The 19,409-nt window shown below is 45.4% G+C and overlaps 1 protein-coding gene across 1 annotated transcript in view; it reads right to left on the bottom strand.

Annotated features, from left to right (window-relative positions):
• Nucleotides 1-826: 826 nt before the first annotated feature.
• The window catches only part of ALK (ALK receptor tyrosine kinase), a 316,863-nt gene continuing 298,280 nt past the window's right edge, over nucleotides 827-19,409 (bottom strand). The window contains exons 23-31 of the mRNA XM_034060986.1: nucleotides 18,693-18,757; nucleotides 17,779-17,908; nucleotides 12,143-12,240; nucleotides 11,040-11,132; nucleotides 9,233-9,334; nucleotides 7,652-7,786; nucleotides 6,985-7,075; nucleotides 3,617-5,670; nucleotides 827-1,553 (exon numbers count right to left, since the gene is read on the bottom strand). Of these exons, the coding sequence (XP_033916877.1) occupies nucleotides 4,966-5,670; nucleotides 6,985-7,075; nucleotides 7,652-7,786; nucleotides 9,233-9,334; nucleotides 11,040-11,132; nucleotides 12,143-12,240; nucleotides 17,779-17,908; nucleotides 18,693-18,757 (1,419 nt within the window). The 3' untranslated portion in view covers nucleotides 827-1,553; nucleotides 3,617-4,965. The remainder of the gene's footprint in view (nucleotides 1,554-3,616; nucleotides 5,671-6,984; nucleotides 7,076-7,651; nucleotides 7,787-9,232; nucleotides 9,335-11,039; nucleotides 11,133-12,142; nucleotides 12,241-17,778; nucleotides 17,909-18,692; nucleotides 18,758-19,409) is intronic.

Here is a 19,409-nt window from a genome sequence, read left to right as displayed (position 1 = left end):
CTGAAACTGTGTCCAAGAAAGCCACATGGCTGAGCACTCACCTCCATCCTTTTTTTTTCCTGCCTTGGTGCAGACACCTTTGAAAAAATGGGATTTAGAGCAACTGCCATCTCCAAACCAGTCTGGCACAGGGGAGCTCCCTTCTCAGTTAAGGAGGAAACAGAGTGTGGGTAATGCAGGGAGAAGAGATGTGCCTGCTGGATACCTGCTCTGGAAAAAAGTCCATTGAATTAAACCACAGCTCTGTCCTGCAGGAAAATTAGCATGTGGATAAGAAAGTAAAGAAGAAGGTTTATAGATAAGTCAGCCCTAATTTCAAAGACCATTTCTTGAGAAAGCACCTATCTCTGGCAGAGGAGTGGTACAGGGAAGGGTTAAAAAGTGAGTACTGCAGGGCTTGTGCCACCTCTTCCAATCTCTGTCGAAGGACTCAGCAGTGGCACTCCACTACAGTAAAATACAGCTTCTGATCAGACCTGACTCATGTCCAGACTCAAAAGACAAATGCTGTCTTAAGATACACACTTTGAGAAACAAAAATACCCACATCTCTCTTCAACCATATACACTTGGTTCTCTTTTTATACCAGCCCCTTGCCTGTAGGTAAAAGCCAGCCTTGGTGGTTCGCACTAGAAGGACCCACACCTTCCTTTGTGCGGACACAACACAATGAAGCTTGAGGAGTGGCTGCCATGCTTTTAACACCCTGCCTGTTCCTCTTTGTGCCCATGTACCTTAATACTTGTGTAACTTCAAGTAAAAGACTGATGCCCAGAGCCCTTCCACTGAAGTTGCTCAATCACCACACAGCTCCACACAGAGAAAGCCAGCTACAGTCATTTTATTTGTCTTCATGCCTTGTGGTTCACTACACTTGTTTACAATACAAATACACTATTTAATACAAAATACTCAATGACCATATATTAGTATTTTCTTCATAGTATCCCTGAAGTGCACAGGCCCTTCCTTTATAAACAATGTTGCATAAACTGCTGTACATGAAACAGACACTCCTATAATGAAGCTTGTTACTAAAAGAAGCCAGATGCAGACAATTTGGACATTTTCCTGTAATGTGGTTTAACTCTGGGACAAACGGTGCCATCTTTGCTGCTGTGGAAAGCTGTTTTATGCTATTCCTGTGCCAAGGTTCTTGTCACCCAGAAATCAGGCCCAGTAACAGGAGCAGACATTAAAGGTCAAATCCTTCATAGCCCATTTCAGATCTCTTGCATCATAAAACCACCCCAATGCTCTCAGCCTTTCCTCATTGAGGTGTCCTCTGCCCCTCGCCTGCCACCACTCCTCAAGGAAGGAGAACCACCCAAACTTCTTGTCTTGCATCATTTCCAGGCACATGACAGAAGCAGGCACCCCAATCTAGTTCACCTTCACCAGCTTACAGAATCAAAAACCTACCTAAATCTACAGGAAACGGGTTACCATCCATGTGGGAATAAGCCATTTCCAGAGTGTAGGGGTGGTAGCGTAAGATTTAAACCCAGTCGTGCTTTGCGTCCTGTAGATGATACTGCTTCCTGCTTTTCCACTGTAGAGTGAGGAAGACACATAGGACCACGATGTAAAATATTAGCAGTGAAAAAGATTAACAGTCTTAAAAGCAAGTTCCTTTCAAAAGCTGACATTGTCTCAATAAACTACATTTTTAAAACCCAAGTTTAAATGAGTAAGAGGCTTAAAGTAGCTTGAATTTTCTTCTTACAACACAAAGCCTGGTGTGGAAGGATTCAATGGGGGATTGGCAAGATCTGATGAGTATCAATATTTACAGACCAATTTTTGCAAACCAGGGTGCTGTGCTTGGACAGCACACAGGGTAACAAACTAAGTGCTTGCTGTGGAACAGCTCAGAGATGTTTTTTACATTAAGCATAAACCCAAATTAGATTCCTGAATTCCTCTGAATTCCAAGAGTTCAGAGGGAAGATTTAAAAACAAAACAAACAAACAAAAAACCCAACAAAAAAAACCACCAACCAAACCCCTCAGACCCCCCACAAACCCAAACCACCAACCCACAACACAAAGCCCCTACAACAAAACATTGGAGACACTGGAAGGAAGCTTCCTTAAACCCAGCTGCTAGTGCTGAACAGTATTTATCTCAGTGTGCCATACCCAGCAGACTAGAGGATTTCAGTAGTAATTCAGCATTTCCCCAGACCAGAATCATCTCCTCACATATTCCAGAGGTACAAATCAGCAATGTGTTTAGCTCCTTCAATTTTTACAACTCCCATTCTGCAAAGAGTTATTTCAGTTGAAATGCTGTGATAAAAATAACTTCACACAAGCTGCAGTGCAGTAATCACCACAGCTGGGGAAAGCCTTTCCTCCTTCACCCCCAAACTTAAAACCACCTCTTGCTGCTTTGCGCTTTTAAAACTTGTTTTAAAACCATAACCTAAACGGGGTCTACAAGAAATCTGGAGAGGGACTTATTACAAGGGCCTGCAGGGACAGGACAAGGGGAATGGCTTTAACCTGACAGAGGGAGACTGAGATGAGACATTAGGAAGAAATTCTTCCCTGTGAGTGTGCTGAGGCCCTGGCACAGGTTGCCCAGAGAAGCTGTGGCTGCCCCATCCCTGGCAGTGTTCAAGGCCAGGTTGGATGGGGCTTGGAGCAACCTGGTCTAGTGGAAGGTGTCCCTGCCTATGGCAGGGGGTTAGAACTGGATGAGCTCCCTTCTAGCCCCAAATCATTCTGTGTGTCTATAACCTGGTGGCTTATCCACATTTGGGCAGTGTCAGAGCTGCTGCCCCAGCTCCAAGAATTAATGATTTCAGACAGTCAAAGGTCATTAACTTAGCAACTTTCTGTTCTCATGTATTTAAGAACACTTGTCAGGATACAGGTTAGATTCTATCTGCACTGACACATAAGAGACAGGGTAGCAAAAACTTTAGTGTGTCGTTCTATGCAGAGAAGAGCTAAAAAAAGCCATGTGGAACCTCAGCCCTTCTGGAAATGAGAAAGCTGGAATAGTTCAATGAAAATTGCTAATATACATGAATAATATACGAGTGTAAGAAACTGTTCTGACAGTGCTCCTGAATTAATCAGCTTTCCTGAGACTCTAGAAAACTGCACCATTGAGTTTACTGAGCTAGAAACACCAGTGCAACACTAGCACAGTCCTAACCCAGGCAGAAGCCTCCCCTGTGGCTAATTCATTACAAGAGCTGCAAGCCTAATAACCTTGGAAATTACAAATACTCACTTAGCTCAAGCAAAAGAAGCCTGTGCATAGCAGCAGGACACCCCAAGGGCAACCTCCTCATCCCCACCAAGCCCACGCTGTGGCAGTGTGATGGATCCCCAGCAGATCAACATGAAATCAGAACAGCCCCTGACTCCAGCTTCCCAACACACCACATACAGCTCTGGCATTTGTCTAGAGAAGGGGTTTAGTTATGTGTACTGGAGAGGTCAGGAAGGCAGGTTAGGGAAGCACACTACCCTCTTAGGTTCTTTTCACAAGGGTGGTGGCCCAGCCCAAGCCCTCTGATTTCAATCTGTACATCTCCCAGGTTCATAGTACGTGCATGTGGATTCTGGTTTGACCCCTTATGAAGGAAGGAAGCTTACCTCAGTGTTTGAATCCAGGGCCAGATTCAGCATCACTTCTCTGAAACGAAGAGTCCTGGACTGAAGAACACCTTCACATTCCTCTGCTGATGCTCCAGTACACCTGTTTCTATGGAAATAGGCACCTCTTTTTTTGGATAGCGCTCATGCTAAAACAGCTCTTCGCAACCCTAAGTTGAAGTTACTAATGCACATCTTTACACATGAATTATTTCCTACATCTATGTTTTGACAATACACTTAACTGGAATACTTTTCATGCACAAGGTGTACAAAATGAGTCAATGCAGTGTTTGTCTTTAAACCACTATCATACATGTGTTTCATTAAAAGAACAAGGGCTCTAAACCCTTCAAATACAGTGTCTGGCATCTGGATTGTGGCATGATGTCGTCTTCTGCCTTTACATTGTTGTTTGTACAGGGTATGTCAAAGGCTACTGTAAACCTCTAAGGTATGCAGGTGGCTCTCCATTTTCAGGGCATCATCCTCCAAAACTTCACCTTGGTTCCACTTGACACGCACAAGTTCCTGATGAAGGATACTCCTACTTTTGTAGGACAGAGGAATTTTAAAGGGCTTTAGTGCTGAAGTTTTAGTGCTTAAGCATAGGAAAAAAAAAACCAACCAAAAAACCTCAGCCAAACAATGCTCCCCCAACCCAGAACGCCTCATAGCATCTACATGCATCCTTTAGGCTTCCTCTTCTTTCTCTTCTGAGCGAAGCAGTGTGACCAGTGTCTTTCTATTGCCCTGCCAACACCCCCATAAACCGCTGTGTATTCAAGGACTTTCGAAGACTGGACTGTAGCTGGAACACAACTTAGGAACGTGCCATCGCATCACCCATCCACACTGTTTTATCCTGATTCGGTTTGGAAAGAGGATGCTCTCCCCAAACCCACTACAACCTCTGCCAGCTGCAGGAGGTCTCTAGGTGTTCCACAGCAACCACAAGTTTGGCATGGAAAAGCCCAGACATGAAACATTCAAGGCAGTGAGCCGCAGCTTTACACTTAAGCAGAGAACACACAACTGGGAAAAGCTCACAGGAAGGGCATGACAACAACCATGCGTATGAGTTGATGCAACAGCAGCTGGGCCTTGCAGGTAACATCTTTCCTGTATCCTCCCTCCCCCTTGTTTCTTTTGCTGTATTTGGGCTCCAGTGATTTGAAGCCTCTCAGGGTAGTTGAAATTACGGCTTCAAGGGTGGCACTTCTGGAGCAAGTTGGCACAAAACAGAAGGTGATGCTGTCGGATCCCTTGCTCGTGGTGTACTGGGTAATGGGACATCTCTTCAAGGCTCAGGGGCCATGGGGGGGGAAAGTCAAGAGGGTAGAGGGCTCTCACAGCCCCTGCTGGGTTATGTGGCTCTTGTTTCTAAGGACAGGGTCCTCGTAACTGCCAGTGCACGGTGGTGTGGAGGCTTCCAAGGGCAAACCCTGCTGCTGATATCCATAGTTGACATTCCCACAGGGGAAGTGGCGGAGCCTAAAGAGAGGCACTTCTTTAACACTTGCTGTTAGGGAAGATGGCTCTAATAGCAGGGAAGAGCCTGGCAGCCTGCCAGTCACAATGTTGGACCCCACAGTACAGTTTCCTTCCTGTCCCACATTTTCCCTCTCAGACATCTCCTTCTCTAGCACAGAACTGTTTTTGCTGGCCTGCTTCTCTGCAAACCAGGAACCATAGGTTGGATTCCAGAGGTTGGTGGGCTTGTTTCTTGAGCCCCGGCTTTTCCGCAGCTCTGAAGGGGGATTGGATTGGGCATAGGCCATGTTGATATGTCCTCCCCCTGATGCTGACTGCACCTTCCCTGGCACTGGTGGTTCCAAGGCTCCCACTTTCCCTACGGGTTTCCCAGCAGTGATGGTTGATGGCATGGGTGGGGGAGACGGCAGAGTTTGCTTGTCATCCTTTCTGTCTTGGTGTGTGGAGACCAAGAGAGGTGGAATTCCTTCTGGATCATCGGAGCACATTGCTACCTTCTCCTCCTCCTCAGCTGATGGGCCATACTCTACTGGCAAAGCAGTGTTGATCACATCTGGATCCTGTTGGAGAGAACAACAAGAATTTCTCAAAAGTCTGCTATGATCACATATGCTTGAGCTTGATTAAAAACTCAACACATCTGACAGCTGTCAGCAATGATCACAGCATCGCTCCCACTATCCAGAGCTCACATTTTATGTGTAGAGGATGACCAAATGCAGTTAGCTGTGAGATGCTATGGGATACTCTTAAAATCAAACTCTTTATAAAAGCCCAACAACTCTGAAACTCACCACAGAACAGCAGAGGCACAAAAAGAATGAAAACCACTTTTTATGTCCAGCCAAATTTCCTGTGGGAATGTTGTTTTGGAATCTATATCATCTCGAAGTTCATAACGTTCACAGATAATATTGAGAAAGTTTCAGCCATGAAAGTATTGCCTCCACACAACAGGGGAGGATGGGAATGCAGAAGGCAATCTGGCAGACCCCTTGTAGCCCAATTCCATAGGGACTGTGGTTCTGAGCTATTTAAGCAGTTCTGAAAATTAAACTGAGAGAAAATGTGGTGATCTGAGCAACCTTCAGTTATTGCTTAACGCCCTGGCAAGCTGGAGATCACAGAAAACAATGCCTCCCAATCGCAGGATCCAAACACACATGAAACACGGACCAAGCTATCCAAACAGCAAGAGAGGGCAAACTTGTGTGATGCCATATAAGAAGCCTGCACTGATGCAGGCAGCAAAACACTTCCCAAACTACTCCATTACTCATAAGATAAAAATAGTGGTAAAAAAAAATTAATCAGATTTTTGCCTGGAAACTCAGCCACATCCCTTCCCACTGCTGAGCCTTAGGATCCCCACTCCCTGGGCAGCATGGCTGTCTCCACCTGCCTTCTCCAACACAGTCAGATTCAGAGAGCTGCTGACAGCTGCAGAAGCCACATGCTCTAAGCCAGGACCAAAGGGTGCTCTAAGCCAGAACAATTTCTTTTCAGTGCTGACCATGTCTTAAGGGTAAACACTGGGACAAAGCGGCTGACATGAAGTGTGCATGATTCAGGCCTGTCATAGTTCTTTTGCTTGGTGGAATCTGCTCCTTCATAAGCAGAAGCAGAGCTACAAGTCTGTTGTTTGTAAAGCTTTGTAAGCTTGTGTAAGCCTGTGTCTTACACACAGCAGTGAAAGACAAGAAGCATCAACCACCCAATGAGGGAAATAACCTAGCCACTGGTGCCTGGCTGACATCAGTCTCCCTAGCTTGCTGACTACAGTAATGTAGTGCTGCCTTCTCATCTTGTGTTCTGGCATGCCTAGACCATATCTCAAGAAGAGCCCTGTCCACCCATCTCACTGGAGGCAATACCTGAGTGCAGTATTCAATCCTCTCCAGGATTATGGCAAAATTTGGCCGGTCTTCAGGCTGGTGCTGCCAACACTGGGTCATAATGCGATAACTGAAAGAGCAGAACAGGAGATACTCATAAATGGCAGATCCTGTTGGTACAGTGCAGCTGGTCCCTGCAGCTTAAAAAAATAGACACCCATCATGACTCTGACTTCTAATAAGTAAGAGTGATCTGCCTTCCCCAGAGTCACACAACTGATGTCCTGGTCACCACTGACATGTGCCCAGTAGTGGGGTGAAATTCACAGCACATCAGAGAAATAACTCACCCACCCAGAATACTTTGAACAATTCACTAAAGGTAGGCAAGGGCTACAGATAACAGAACCCAGTTTTCCCTACCTCTGAACACCCTTCTGCACTTGCAGTTTCCCAGCTAACCTAAAACAAACCTTGTACCATCTCTGACCAAGCAAGCAGTGACCAGTACTTCTCAGAGGGGCCCTGAATTATTCTGTATTATTCAGAACAGACAGCAAAATTAAATAGTAGAGAAGTCATTGGCACTCAAATCCAGTAAGGCAGAACAGCCATGGAAAGGTCAATCTTAAAAGTCATTAACTTCTGACTAGAGAATAGCATTTGAAATAGAATATACATGAATATACAGAAGTTAAAATCTCACACAGGGCCAGGGCAGTTTTTAGGTGGATCCATCCTTCCTCCATTGGTGACAAACTCCAGAACCTCCTGGTTACTTTTGCTAGGGTAGGGCATGTATCCCAAAGAGAATATCTCCCACAACAACACGCCAAAGGACCTGAATACAGAAGCAAAGGAAAACAGAGTGAAGGATACATGGGAAGGACCATAATGAAGGGGCAATGCCCTCAGGTGCAGTACCATCCTTAATGCCCTTTACAGAGTCTGTGCTCAGCAGCTTGTGCAAATCACTGCTGCAGGATTCAGACACAAATAAGCTGCAAGGCTGGACTTTGTCATTTAATCACAGAATCAACCAGGTTGGAGAAGACTTTAAGATCATCCAGTCCAACAATTCCCCAGCACTGCCAAGGCCACCACTAAACCATGCCACTGAGGGCCTTGGCTACATAGTGTGTGAACACTTGCAGGGACGGTGTCTCCAGCACCGCCCTGGGCAGCCTGTTCCAATGCCTGAGCACCCTCTGGGGAAGGAATTGTTCCTCATCTCCATCTAAACCTCCCCTGGTGCAGCTTGAGGCCGTTTCCTCTTGTCCTGTCCCTTGTTCCTTGGGAGCAGAGCCCAGCCCCTCCTGGCTCCATCCTGTCAGGCAGCTGTAGAGAGTGATAAGGTCCCCCCTGAGCCTTCTCTTCTCCACACTAAACCCCCCCAGGTTCCTCAGCCGTTCCCCATCACACTTGTGCTCCAGGCCCTGCACCAGCTCCACTGCCCTTCTCTGGCCCCGCTTCAGCACCTCAGTATCTCTCTTGTAGTGAGGGACCCAGAGCTGAACACAAGACTTGAGGTGCAGCCTCACCAGTACCCAGTGCAGGGAGAAAACCACTGCCCTGGCCCTGCTGCCACACTGGTGCTGTACAGGCCAGGATGCTGGTGGCTTCCTGGTTGCCTGGGTACAAGCTGCTCATGTTCAGCTCTATCAATCAGCATCCCCAGCTCCTTTCCCATGAGCAGTTTCCAGCTGCTCTTCCCCAAGCCTGGAGTGTTGCAGGGGGTTGTTGTGGCCCAAGTGTAGGACCCGGCACTTTGCCTTCTTGAACCTCATCCCACTGGCCACAGCCCATGGATCCAGCCTGAAATGAATATCAACAGCTGACTATTCAGTGAGTGAAGTCTACAATACAGGTAGGTAAAGACAGTTGCTTTGTCTTGGTACTCAGCACTGTTCAACTAGATGTCACAAATGCAAAAGTCAGGTTATGCTTTTCTGAGACATCAGCCACTGCTGGAGACAGGACTGAGTGGAGCAGGGGCCTGAACATTTATGACAGACTCTTCCTCTTGGATAAGCTATCCTGTATGAAGTAACATGCCCGAGAACCCCACTGATGCTCTGAGCTCCAGAGCCACCACTTGTAGCTCAGAGTACAATAAAAACATTCCCCATTCCCTAGCTAACACCACAGACATTCCTGTTGCTTTGTCTCCCCCAAGACTCTTTTAGTAAAGGAGCAATGAACCAGAACATGCTTTTACAAAATATTCACACTTCACAGAAGGAGTTACAACACAGACAGACTGGACAGAGAAGGAAAGGAAGCATACCATGTGTCTGTTTTTGATGTAAATATCCCTTCCATGAAAGCCTCAGGAGGCATCCATTTGACAGGCAACATTGCACACCCACCCTTCCGATAGTAGCTGGCTCTGCAAAGAACAAACCAAACAAAGAGCCAGGAATTCAGAAAATGTCATTAATTTAGGATTTTCATAATTACAAATATTAAAATCATGAGCCAGAGGAATGACTGATTTAGGAAAAACAGTGTGGCTGAGAGAATGCTAAAGAAATGAAATAAAATGCTGTTCCTTCTCACAAAAGTAGTGGAAATGGGCAGACCATGGAAGGATTGCTGTAATCTACCTTGCTTTAGGCCTGATCTGGTGAACCCAAATAATCTTTCTCTGCATACTCCTACGTGAATTAATCACACAGTGCAGCTGGCACAGCCACCTTCTTGCCCTTTTTAGCCACAGCAAGACCTCTACCTCACCTCACACCTTGAGAATCCCCACCAAAAATAAAGGCCACCCCATATGTACCCAGTCTAAAGGACTGAAAGTGAAATCCAAACCTCTTTCTTAAAATAAGCTTGAGGAGGAGGGTGCTTGGCCACTAGAGCTGGGGCAGTAGTACAAAACCCACTTCCTGTGCTTCCCACTTCCTGAGACAGGAATTACATCAGTCCTTCAGTGTTACTGCCATTGAAAACAAAACCTACAAGCCCCAGGCCCTGTGCTGGTGGCTGCAGGAGGCTGCTCATGCCAGCTGGTATCACTGTTCACAACTACACAGCCTTAGCATCCAGAGGATATTCCTGGACACAGAAACATGTGCAAACTTCAAAGGCACCTTTGAAGCTCAGCACCAAGGCATTCATCTTGGCAGTCAGTTCTGCTGATTGTGAGTGTGACAGATGCTACTTTGTCCCAGCAGAGTACCATCTGACAGTGGGGCAGAGTGTAGCCTCTTTGTGAAGGCAGAGAGAAGAAGGAGGAAAAGAAGCATCTCTGATACACTTGGGTTGTGAAGGTAGCACTCTGCATCATCTCAGGCTGTGCTACTGTCAGATCTCCAGTTAAGCAGAGCCAGGCCTGGCTTAGTAATTGCACAGGAGAATCCCCAAGCAAGAAAAAAATAAAAAGAAGGAAAGGCACTGGAATAAATGGTGCGGGTTACTGAGTACAAGGTAGTCCCTCCTCTGAATCAGAGGCAAATCAATTCCTCAGCACAGCAGGACATGGTGCTACACTTCTGGAGGTGCTATCTGAAGATGAGATATCAAACTGCAGCCCTGACTGCTCATGGTCTTTAAAGATTTCCTGACACTTCTTCCAAGAGCAGAGTAGTTAACCCTGTGTCCTGGCTGAATTCCAGTCTGGGTGATTACATTTTCCTGACCTTCCTCTGCACTTTCCTCCTTTATGAGCAGTAAATTGAGGAGATTTACTGATAATACCAAACCAAAGGGGCAGGGGTAGTATCAAGGAAAGACACTAAACTCAGAATGACTTGGGACCATAAAACAAAAGAGCACATCGATGCCACTCAATGTGGAGAAAGTACAGAAACTGAGGACAGAGTACAAGAGGAAGGAAATGCCTTCCACCACCATCAGACTTCATTACCCAAAAGAAAGCTGTCTGGAGTGGGAAAAGTGTCCAGAGCACTACAGGTGAAGGCAAACACCAAAAAAGCATTAGCTGGGATTCATCAGGGTAGGTTTCTTGGCTCTCGCCTTGCTAGGGTCATGCAGAGCAGCACACAGGCCTGCTCTCCTGCACAAACACTGCTCCCTCCCTCATTTTAGGGAGCTGCTACTTGTGGGTACCCTGGACTTAGCTCTGCTACCTGTATATATCCCGGGCCATTCCAAAGTCTCCAATTTTAGCCACTCTCCCAGGCCCTCGACAGGTAAGGAGGCAGTTCCTGGCAGCAATATCCCTACAAGGAAAGGGAAGAAGAGCAACAGAAAGAGAAGATCCACTTAATCATTCAAGAATTTTGCAAGCCAAAAAGAAAACAAAGAAGACTACCTGCTTTTCTGAGTGCAGAGGGCCCACAGCAGCCAGAAAAGTCAGTGTTTGTGGTCCCAATTTCCAATCTACCCAACAGCAAAAGCAGCTCTGCTCTTTAATATTTCCTCTTTAAACTTCACATAACATCTTCCAGCTGAAAGGCTTGGCCTCCTGTGAGCCTCCATTCACCCCAGGAGCTATTTTTAAGTCTCTATGAAGCTCCAAGCAGCGGGGCTGATTTCAGCATTGTACTAGTACCAATATCAAGCTGCCTGGGGAATGAGCCACTGACCTGCATGCTTGTTCAAATATTGTCAAATGGATCTAGTACTGTCAGAGGCAACAGCAATGTGCAGGTGTTGCTCTGAAGACAAGGTATGCCTGAACCTGCACATGCAGGTAAAGCTCCATCTCAATCTCAGGGGGCTGAAGTAAACCTTGAGATCTGAATGACATGGAGGCATAGCTTGTGGGTAACTCTTTCAGAAGAGTGAACTACAAGCTCTCTCTACCCAATGGCCAAACAGCCCTGTTACCTGCAGGGGCAGGTAACAATAGTCAGAAGGTGTTGCACTTCTGGCTTTACTTGTCTTTGAGAGAGAAAAAAAAGGGTTCCAGAATGAGCAGGAAGGAACTAAGCAAAACTGACAATAGGGAGAGAGTTAGATAATTCTGTCACAAGGTTGTGCTTCCATTTGCAGAGCATCCAAGGCAGGCACTGAGACATAACTCAGAATTTCTGGTAAAACTACAGACCTTTGCAACCTGATTTATAGCAGCTTTTCTGTTGACTGCTGCTATTACTCTGATTTTATCTACCTTGTTTAAAGGTATCCAGCCACTAGAGTGCAGCAGGACATAAACATACAGAGCAGGGCATTAGTCTGTGCTGATCTGTCATGCCTTGTCCATGCTGACACAGATGTGCTCACCTACCTGTGAATGAAGTGGTTCTCCTCCAGGTACTGACACCCACAAGCAATGTCACGAGCCACATGGAGCAAGTCCAGCATGGAAAGGGAGGAGGGCTGATTCTACGAAAAGACAAGGGACAAATGCAGGTTAAAAGCAAGAACATGGCATGATTCATCAGTGATACAGCACTGGAAACTCTTGAACAAGTGATGTAGCTCAGATGTTAATACACAAAGGGATAACAAAAATGTGCATGAGAGAATTCATTTCCATAAACTATGCAATAGATGTGCAGATACAATGTTATACAAATCCCAGGGACAGAATCAGAACAGCTGGATCCTACATTCTGGCTCCATTGGGATACCCCTGTAAGAACTTCCCCCCGTTCTCATGGGAGATACTTCTGATTTTCAGCATGAGTTTTGAGATCTGTAGCCTGAACTGGTCCTCACTCAGTTTCTTTTTATTACTGCTAACTCCTCTCTAAAGTCACCTTGAACAATGAGAATGGCATTTTGTATAATGGCATGAGTCACATTTGCTCTTTCCCTCCTCCACATCTGTGTAGGTTTTATCTTGCCCCTTAGAACACTGACACAGGTTTGCGCAGCCAACAGCTAGGGAAGACTAAAGCTGCCAACTCCTTGCTCCTGCTCCTCTGGTGAAGTCTACAGCTCTTGCCAGCAGGAGCCACATGCTTTATAGTGAAAAGAGCAGGCTTAGCCCTGGCTTGTGTCTGCCAGCCTCTGAAGCCAACCCATCAGCTTCTGCACTGAGGTGTGAATCAGTGATCCCTGCAGCCAGTCCTGTGGGAGAGGAGGAAACTGCTGCTGCCATCAGGGTGATGTCAAACAACGGGGTGGCAGTGACTGCTTATCCCACAGCTAGCTAAGCATGCATCAACCTTAATTACTGAATCAAACAAGCCTATCCCACCTTCTAAGCTTCATCTTTTAACACCTACCTTTCTCTGCCCAGTGCCCAAAAGGCACATCTGCCCATGGGGTTTCCCCTACCGATACACAAACCAGCATGGGTCTTTCAGTGGCAGGGATTGCTGGCTCTGCCAGTCCGTCTGTTGTGATGAGACGTGTCTCCAGATTGATGTGATGCTGTGATGGCCATCCTGCCTCACCTAAATCACTGTTCACTGGGACTGGAAATAACTCCAGGCTCTGTGGCAGGCAGCACCCAGTACTGAAACTCTGAGCATTGGCTGGTAAAAGCTAAAAAAAGACTTAACATCTTCTGACGAGATGAGGAAAAACCTGACCTCAATTCTTGACTTAATGACATAACTGAAAAATACTGCATCTCTGTGTGAACAAAGCCTATTTATTTTCAGTGTGGTGCCATAAAACAAAACCATTTGTGACTTTGTATCACCTGCCTGTTTTTCATTACTTGCACAGTACAGTTCATTGCGTATACATATATACTTAACTGAGTCTTTAAAACACTGGACTGGGTCTCCCCCTAAACTCTTCTTTTCATAGAGCCACCATTTCCTGAAAACATAAAGTCTCTCTCCCCACCCACCTTTTGAGAGGAAGGGGGAATAATGTTTTTACCTCTGTGAGGTGAAGTGACTCACCAGCTACACTAGATGGCTACAGTAAGAAAGGATGCAGATGCCTATTTTACCCTTTCAGGGCATAATCAAAGGGAAATGAGTACCACTATCTACCCATTTCTTCCTCTTCTTGGCAAGGGTCAGAAACCTGAAGTGAAAACTAAGTAAAAAGCCCAATTCTTTACTAGTTGTTTCCAGACCTGAGCTGAACTGCAAGGCAGCCAGAAGGCTGAAGCTGCAAGCTGATATGAACCGTATAAGCTTTTCCTTCTTTTCCCTTTTTCCCCCCCTTCTTTTCCTCTCCTTGGATGGATTCCTTCCACCTTTTATTTGGCTAAATACAGTCCTAAAACAGATGTGACTGCCCAGCCAAGGACAATTTAGCTATGTAATCTGTCTGAAAAATGGAGCTTTGGGATTCATTTTGCAAGGGAAGCAGCCTTGAGACACCAAAGGATTCCCTTTACAGCTTTTGCTCCCCAGATGAACAGACAAGTGTGATACCTCCTACAGTGAGGCTGAATCTTGCTAAGGGTGACGAAATTCTGTGTATTGTTCAGTGTAATCACTGCTCTGTGCAACAGGCTGCACAACACAAAGGAAGGAATCATTTATCTGTATACGATTTATCTTCCAGAGCTGTTCTTTGATTGCTGTGCTGTGTGTGAGGAAGATCAGCACTGAACTTCTCAGAATGGACAATTTTGCAACACTCATTATGAGTGAAGACTCCAATTCCAGGCATCTCAGAACCTAACAGACTGCCTCTCTCCAGGTGAGGGGGAAGATGTGAAACTCTATTAGAAAAGGAACACTGAAACCCTTCAGGGTTGTAAACCCTGGCCCCACAAAATAGTATGAATTTGAGCTTATGCAGCAGACCTGGCATAAAGAACAATATTCCACAAAAATCACTGGTATTTTATCACTGATGATGGATGAACACATGGCTTATGCATATGATCATTCTTGCCTAGAGTCCAGAAAAATCATGACATTTTGGCTGAACATTGCTTTCATTATTTAAATGAAGAACACAGATGAACAACATGCAATAACCTGTGCTGGCAGTATCTCCCACTAAATTGAATCCCATGTCCTGACGCCTCCTTCGGTAGCTCTAGCTTCCCATTTCATGTCCCTTACAATGTCTGAAGTTCCCCCTTCCCTCTCTTTACCTTCTCCACCATTTCCCCTGCTCCCTTCCACATATTTCAGTGGCACTGTATGGCAGCATGATGCATGTGTCTTGCTTCAAGTCACATGAGTTCTCACAGGCCAGTGGCAAACCAAGCAAGACAACTGGACAACTGTTTTTCTCAGTGGTCACTCCTTTCTTTTTCCTCAAGTCTCAGAATTAACGCCAAGTTAATGCTTTTCACACCTCTATTAAATTTGACTGAAACTGGCAAATGAATTTGAAGTTACTGGCAGGGAAGTGGGGAGAGCAACTGGGGGATGAAGGTAGAGAATGAACACATCCTTTGCAATCAGGCTTAAAGCAGAAGTAGGTGGGAAAGACAAGGTAGTAAGGAAACCAGCTGGAAAATATAAACTGGAAAAAAACCAAGGGGAAATAACAACAGTAATTCATACAGTGCTTACCGCACAGTAACAGTGCACCTCTGTTACTGAGTCATCAACTAGGTCTTGTGTGTTCAAATTAATTCCTGTTGGAAACAAAGCTTACAGAAGCCTGTTTACTCTGCACTGTTCCTTGTCTTTCCTTTCCTTTAATGGGCCTGGAAAGCTAGATGTCTAGTCTGCTATGCCTACCTTCTGCCTGTCTTCCTTGAATGAGAGATAGCAGGAACAGAGCAGCTCAGGGTTCATTAAGAGCAGTGCAAAGATACATCAGCAGTGCTGAGCCACAGGTCTCAAGTAGACAGACTGTCACACCTCAAGTATATGTGGAGGGTAAATCCACTTCTACAGCTTGATCCCACACTTCACAGAGCACAACACCCTGCATGCATCTCATCTCTCATCAGTCAAGTCTCCTACCCTCATAGTTTCTGAGCTAGCAGTAAAACATGTGCACCAGAGCCTTATTTCTCAGGACTCACAGGTGCCATAAGCCCTTAGAAGCTGCCCTGGCAGCTAGACAATGAATTATCCTGTCTTTCTTACCAGACAGCCACCAGATGGGATGTCAGCAGAAGCAAGGCAAGCAGGTATAGGGGGCAAAGAGAAGGAATGTGTTAGAAGTGGAACAGAAACATGTGGGTCTGTGTCTGCACAAAGTCAGGCTGTTCACATTCACCCAACTGTTAAAGAGGGACTGGAAACTGTTTTTCTGAATCAGTTTTGGCTTTCAACTGCCCACCTGCATTTGAACCCCAGCTTTCCCAAAGTGTGACAGGCCTGGAACAAAGCAGAAAACAGCAGCATGAGTCCCAGGTTTGCTTCAACCCTGGAAGCAAGTTAAATGCAGGAATAGGTGAGGATCTTCAAGGTGCTGTGAACAGCCCCTGTGTCAGATAATCTCAGATCAGGAAAGACAAGGGAGGAAGAGGAAAGGCATGACAGACTGTGAAGGCAGAAAGAGAAATACCAAGTATGCTGTGCCTTGAGTGAACCATCCACCTCTTCTGATGATAGCTTTCACAGAGGTTGCAGAGAGTGACCACTAACAGAAATGGAAGCTCTGGCTTGCAAGAAGGACCTCATGACTGGGGTAGGGGCAAACAGAAAGAAACCCCTCAGCTGAGAAGGCTCACATGACTGCATCCTATAAAGATTAATGGCTTTTCATCCACAAAAGCAACTGGAAGATTTTACTGCAAGTGGGTAAAAATTCCTGTTCAGGACTAATGCTCTTGGTGCTTCCTCACAAGATCCTGAAATTGTTTTTCTCCCCAACTTACCAAGCCAAAAAGATGCTTCCATTACAAAATTATTGATGCCTTGCCCTGGACCATCCTGTTCCACCTGCCACTTCACATATCTAGCACAGCCTGTGTTGGCAATGTCAAACAAACCACCTATCAGGCAAGCATACCTTGCCCATGCCATTTTGCTCTGCACTGGGTGAGAGCAGAGCCCACATTGCAAAACATTAATTTCCCCATTCACCTACTACCAAGATCAGCCCATTTGTATGAGCTGACAAGAGCATCTCTAGATGCTACAGAAAACCAATCTCTATTCATAAAGACTACTTGCTCAGTTTGCAAGTATCTTCATTTTCTGGATGTTTAACCTTCTTAACCAGGCAGAAGACACTTTACTGCAACCTCTTCAAGACTGTGGTGCTCTTGTGCAACACAAAGCATAAGTCTGAAAAGCAGACTGCAAGGCAAAAATACAAAGCGAATCTGTTTCAAGAAGCCTCGAGGAAGAATCTTATTTATATCTGTTAGAGCGAATTTGTGTGTCTCTTGTACTAATAAAATCCAACAATTTGCCCCATGTCAAAAAACATAGAGACAAAGTATGAAGCTGTGCCCTGGTACTTAACAACATCTGGGTGCCTTTCTGATCCACGGCTTCAGAGCAAACTTCATTCATCTGAAATACTGATTCCTCTCTCGAAATTGTAATTTACTTCTCTTACATTTCTAACTCACTGTCAGTTCCTACTGTTGCTGATTTCAGTGGGAAAAAAAATGTAAAACTCTGGACTAAAGGTATTTGCTATTAAGTCAACAGCTCCAGGCTGGATTCTCTCCTTGCCTGCCTCAAACTTCCACTGACAGACATCCACAGAAATGCACCTGATCGGCAGTTTAAATAATGGGCTTAGCATTACTAGCTCAATGCTTCCTCCTAGCTTGCCCCCAGCTGGTGCGAGGAAGCCAAGAGTAGAGTTTAACTTATTAAAACCAACCAAACAAAACCCTTTAATTATTTTTTCCAGACAGCATCTGCAATGCTATCTAGCAAAGTCCAGGGATGAGGCATCTCTGTGTAACTCCCTACACATCTGTGTCCTTCTCCCCAACGGTCTTCTAGCAACAGGAATATTCTGACCCTCAAAAATGCTGGCAAACAGTAGCTGCATGGATCAGCTCTTTTACAGTTATGTATTTGCCTTGTGGCAGCAGCTTACTAAATACAATTAGATTTTCTCTTTTCTTACCGGTCTAGGCCGTGTCTCTCTCAGGAAGGATTTCAGGTCACCCCCAGCCATAAGCTCCAGCAGGATGAAACGGGGCAGTGCCTGCAAGCTCACCCCAATACAGCGCACAATGTTCTGGTGGTTGAACTTGCTGTTGAGACAGGAAGATTCAATTACGAAACAGCTTTGATCCAAAAAAGCACAAGATGCAGAAAAGGATCCAAATGTTTTGCTGTGGGGATTGTTTATTTCCAGAAAGTAACAAATCTCAAAGGTAAAGATAGGGCAACTGGATAAAGCTAAAGTGTTACCCCTGCACTTTGTGTTGGTCTGCATAGTGCAAGAACAGAGGTGGAGTGCTGCTTTTTCCTGTATTCTGCATCCTTTTTGGGCTACAGTAAGACTTGTGTGCCATAAATGACAAGTCTGCTTTCAATTTCCCTATCCAAAGGGCAGGGCTAGGGCAGAATTGTTATGCAGGGGCTATTCCTCAAGGTCTAGTCTCTGATAATTCCTTATTTCTCCAGACCTCATGTGATGAGAAATGGACATGTCAATGACATGTGACATGACAGCAGCATTAAGCCAATGCCACCTTTTAGTTCTGACCACTCAACCCCAAACTCCTAAGGTTTATTTTTACTGTATGTTCTGATCTCTAAGAGAAATAAAAGGATCCTATTATCAATTCTGAAAACTAGCTCTAAAGAGTTTCATTTCCATAATGGAAATCTTGAAAATTTACCCTTTCACTGTCTGGTGCCTCTTTATTTGTAGGAAAAGAACAGGAAGGTAATGCCTATCCTCTTTATAAAATACAGCTATGCACTAAAACAACTAGATGTGTTGCGTGGACATCTCTTAAAGCAACTTTTTTCTTTACAGTGCTAGCTTTCCAAGCCTATACAAGTGCTGTTGATCTTATTTATACACACCTAATAATGAGAGCTTCCATGAGGAAGTCCAATTCATCTTGCTCTGAACACACTTCTGGCAATGTCTGGAAAAGACAGAACAGGTTGACAAGGAGAAGATACTTAAACTTACAGATGTAGAACACGTGGCACATCAAAAGCACTAACATTCTATGCAGCAATCCTTGTTTCTCTAAGAGAAACCTCACTCTATGATAACAACTAGACCATTACTAATCTAGACTGTGACGTCTCTTGAAAGGTGAAGATCAGAACACATGGCCCATCAACACCAGTCATCCTCCTCCCAGCAAAGGAAATAGCCCAGAATGCACAGGGAACTGTGCTCAATACATGGGACTCTGTGATACAGAAGATGAGGAAAGAGACCACAGTTTGTGAGTTCTCTCACAGTTCAGTACTCCTACCTCCCAGCAAGACTATGAACTATAATCAGCAGCAGGACTATGCTGCTATGTAACCTCTAGGAAAAACAAGCTAAGTAGGCTGCTGAAGGCCTGGAGAACCTTATCAGGGCCTCTTAGGATACAGCTACACATCCAGTCCATATCTATCCTGTAATGGAGTGGTGAGATCCCTGGAAAACCAGCTATCTCCTACCTGCAGGCTTCATGATGCATGCTGCTCTTGGCCCTGTGAAGACTTTGGCCTCTGACTCAAAGGCTTTTGACAGATGTCCACATCAGGCATAGCATGTGGAGGATGGACAGAGGATGG

The sequence above is a fragment of the Melopsittacus undulatus genome, chromosome 3 (genome assembly GCF_012275295.1).
Source record: "Melopsittacus undulatus isolate bMelUnd1 chromosome 3, bMelUnd1.mat.Z, whole genome shotgun sequence".
NCBI lineage: Eukaryota > Metazoa > Chordata > Aves > Psittaciformes > Psittaculidae > Melopsittacus > Melopsittacus undulatus.
The sequence above is the reverse complement of the archived record's forward strand: the minus strand, read 5'-3'. Positions and strand labels throughout refer to the sequence as shown.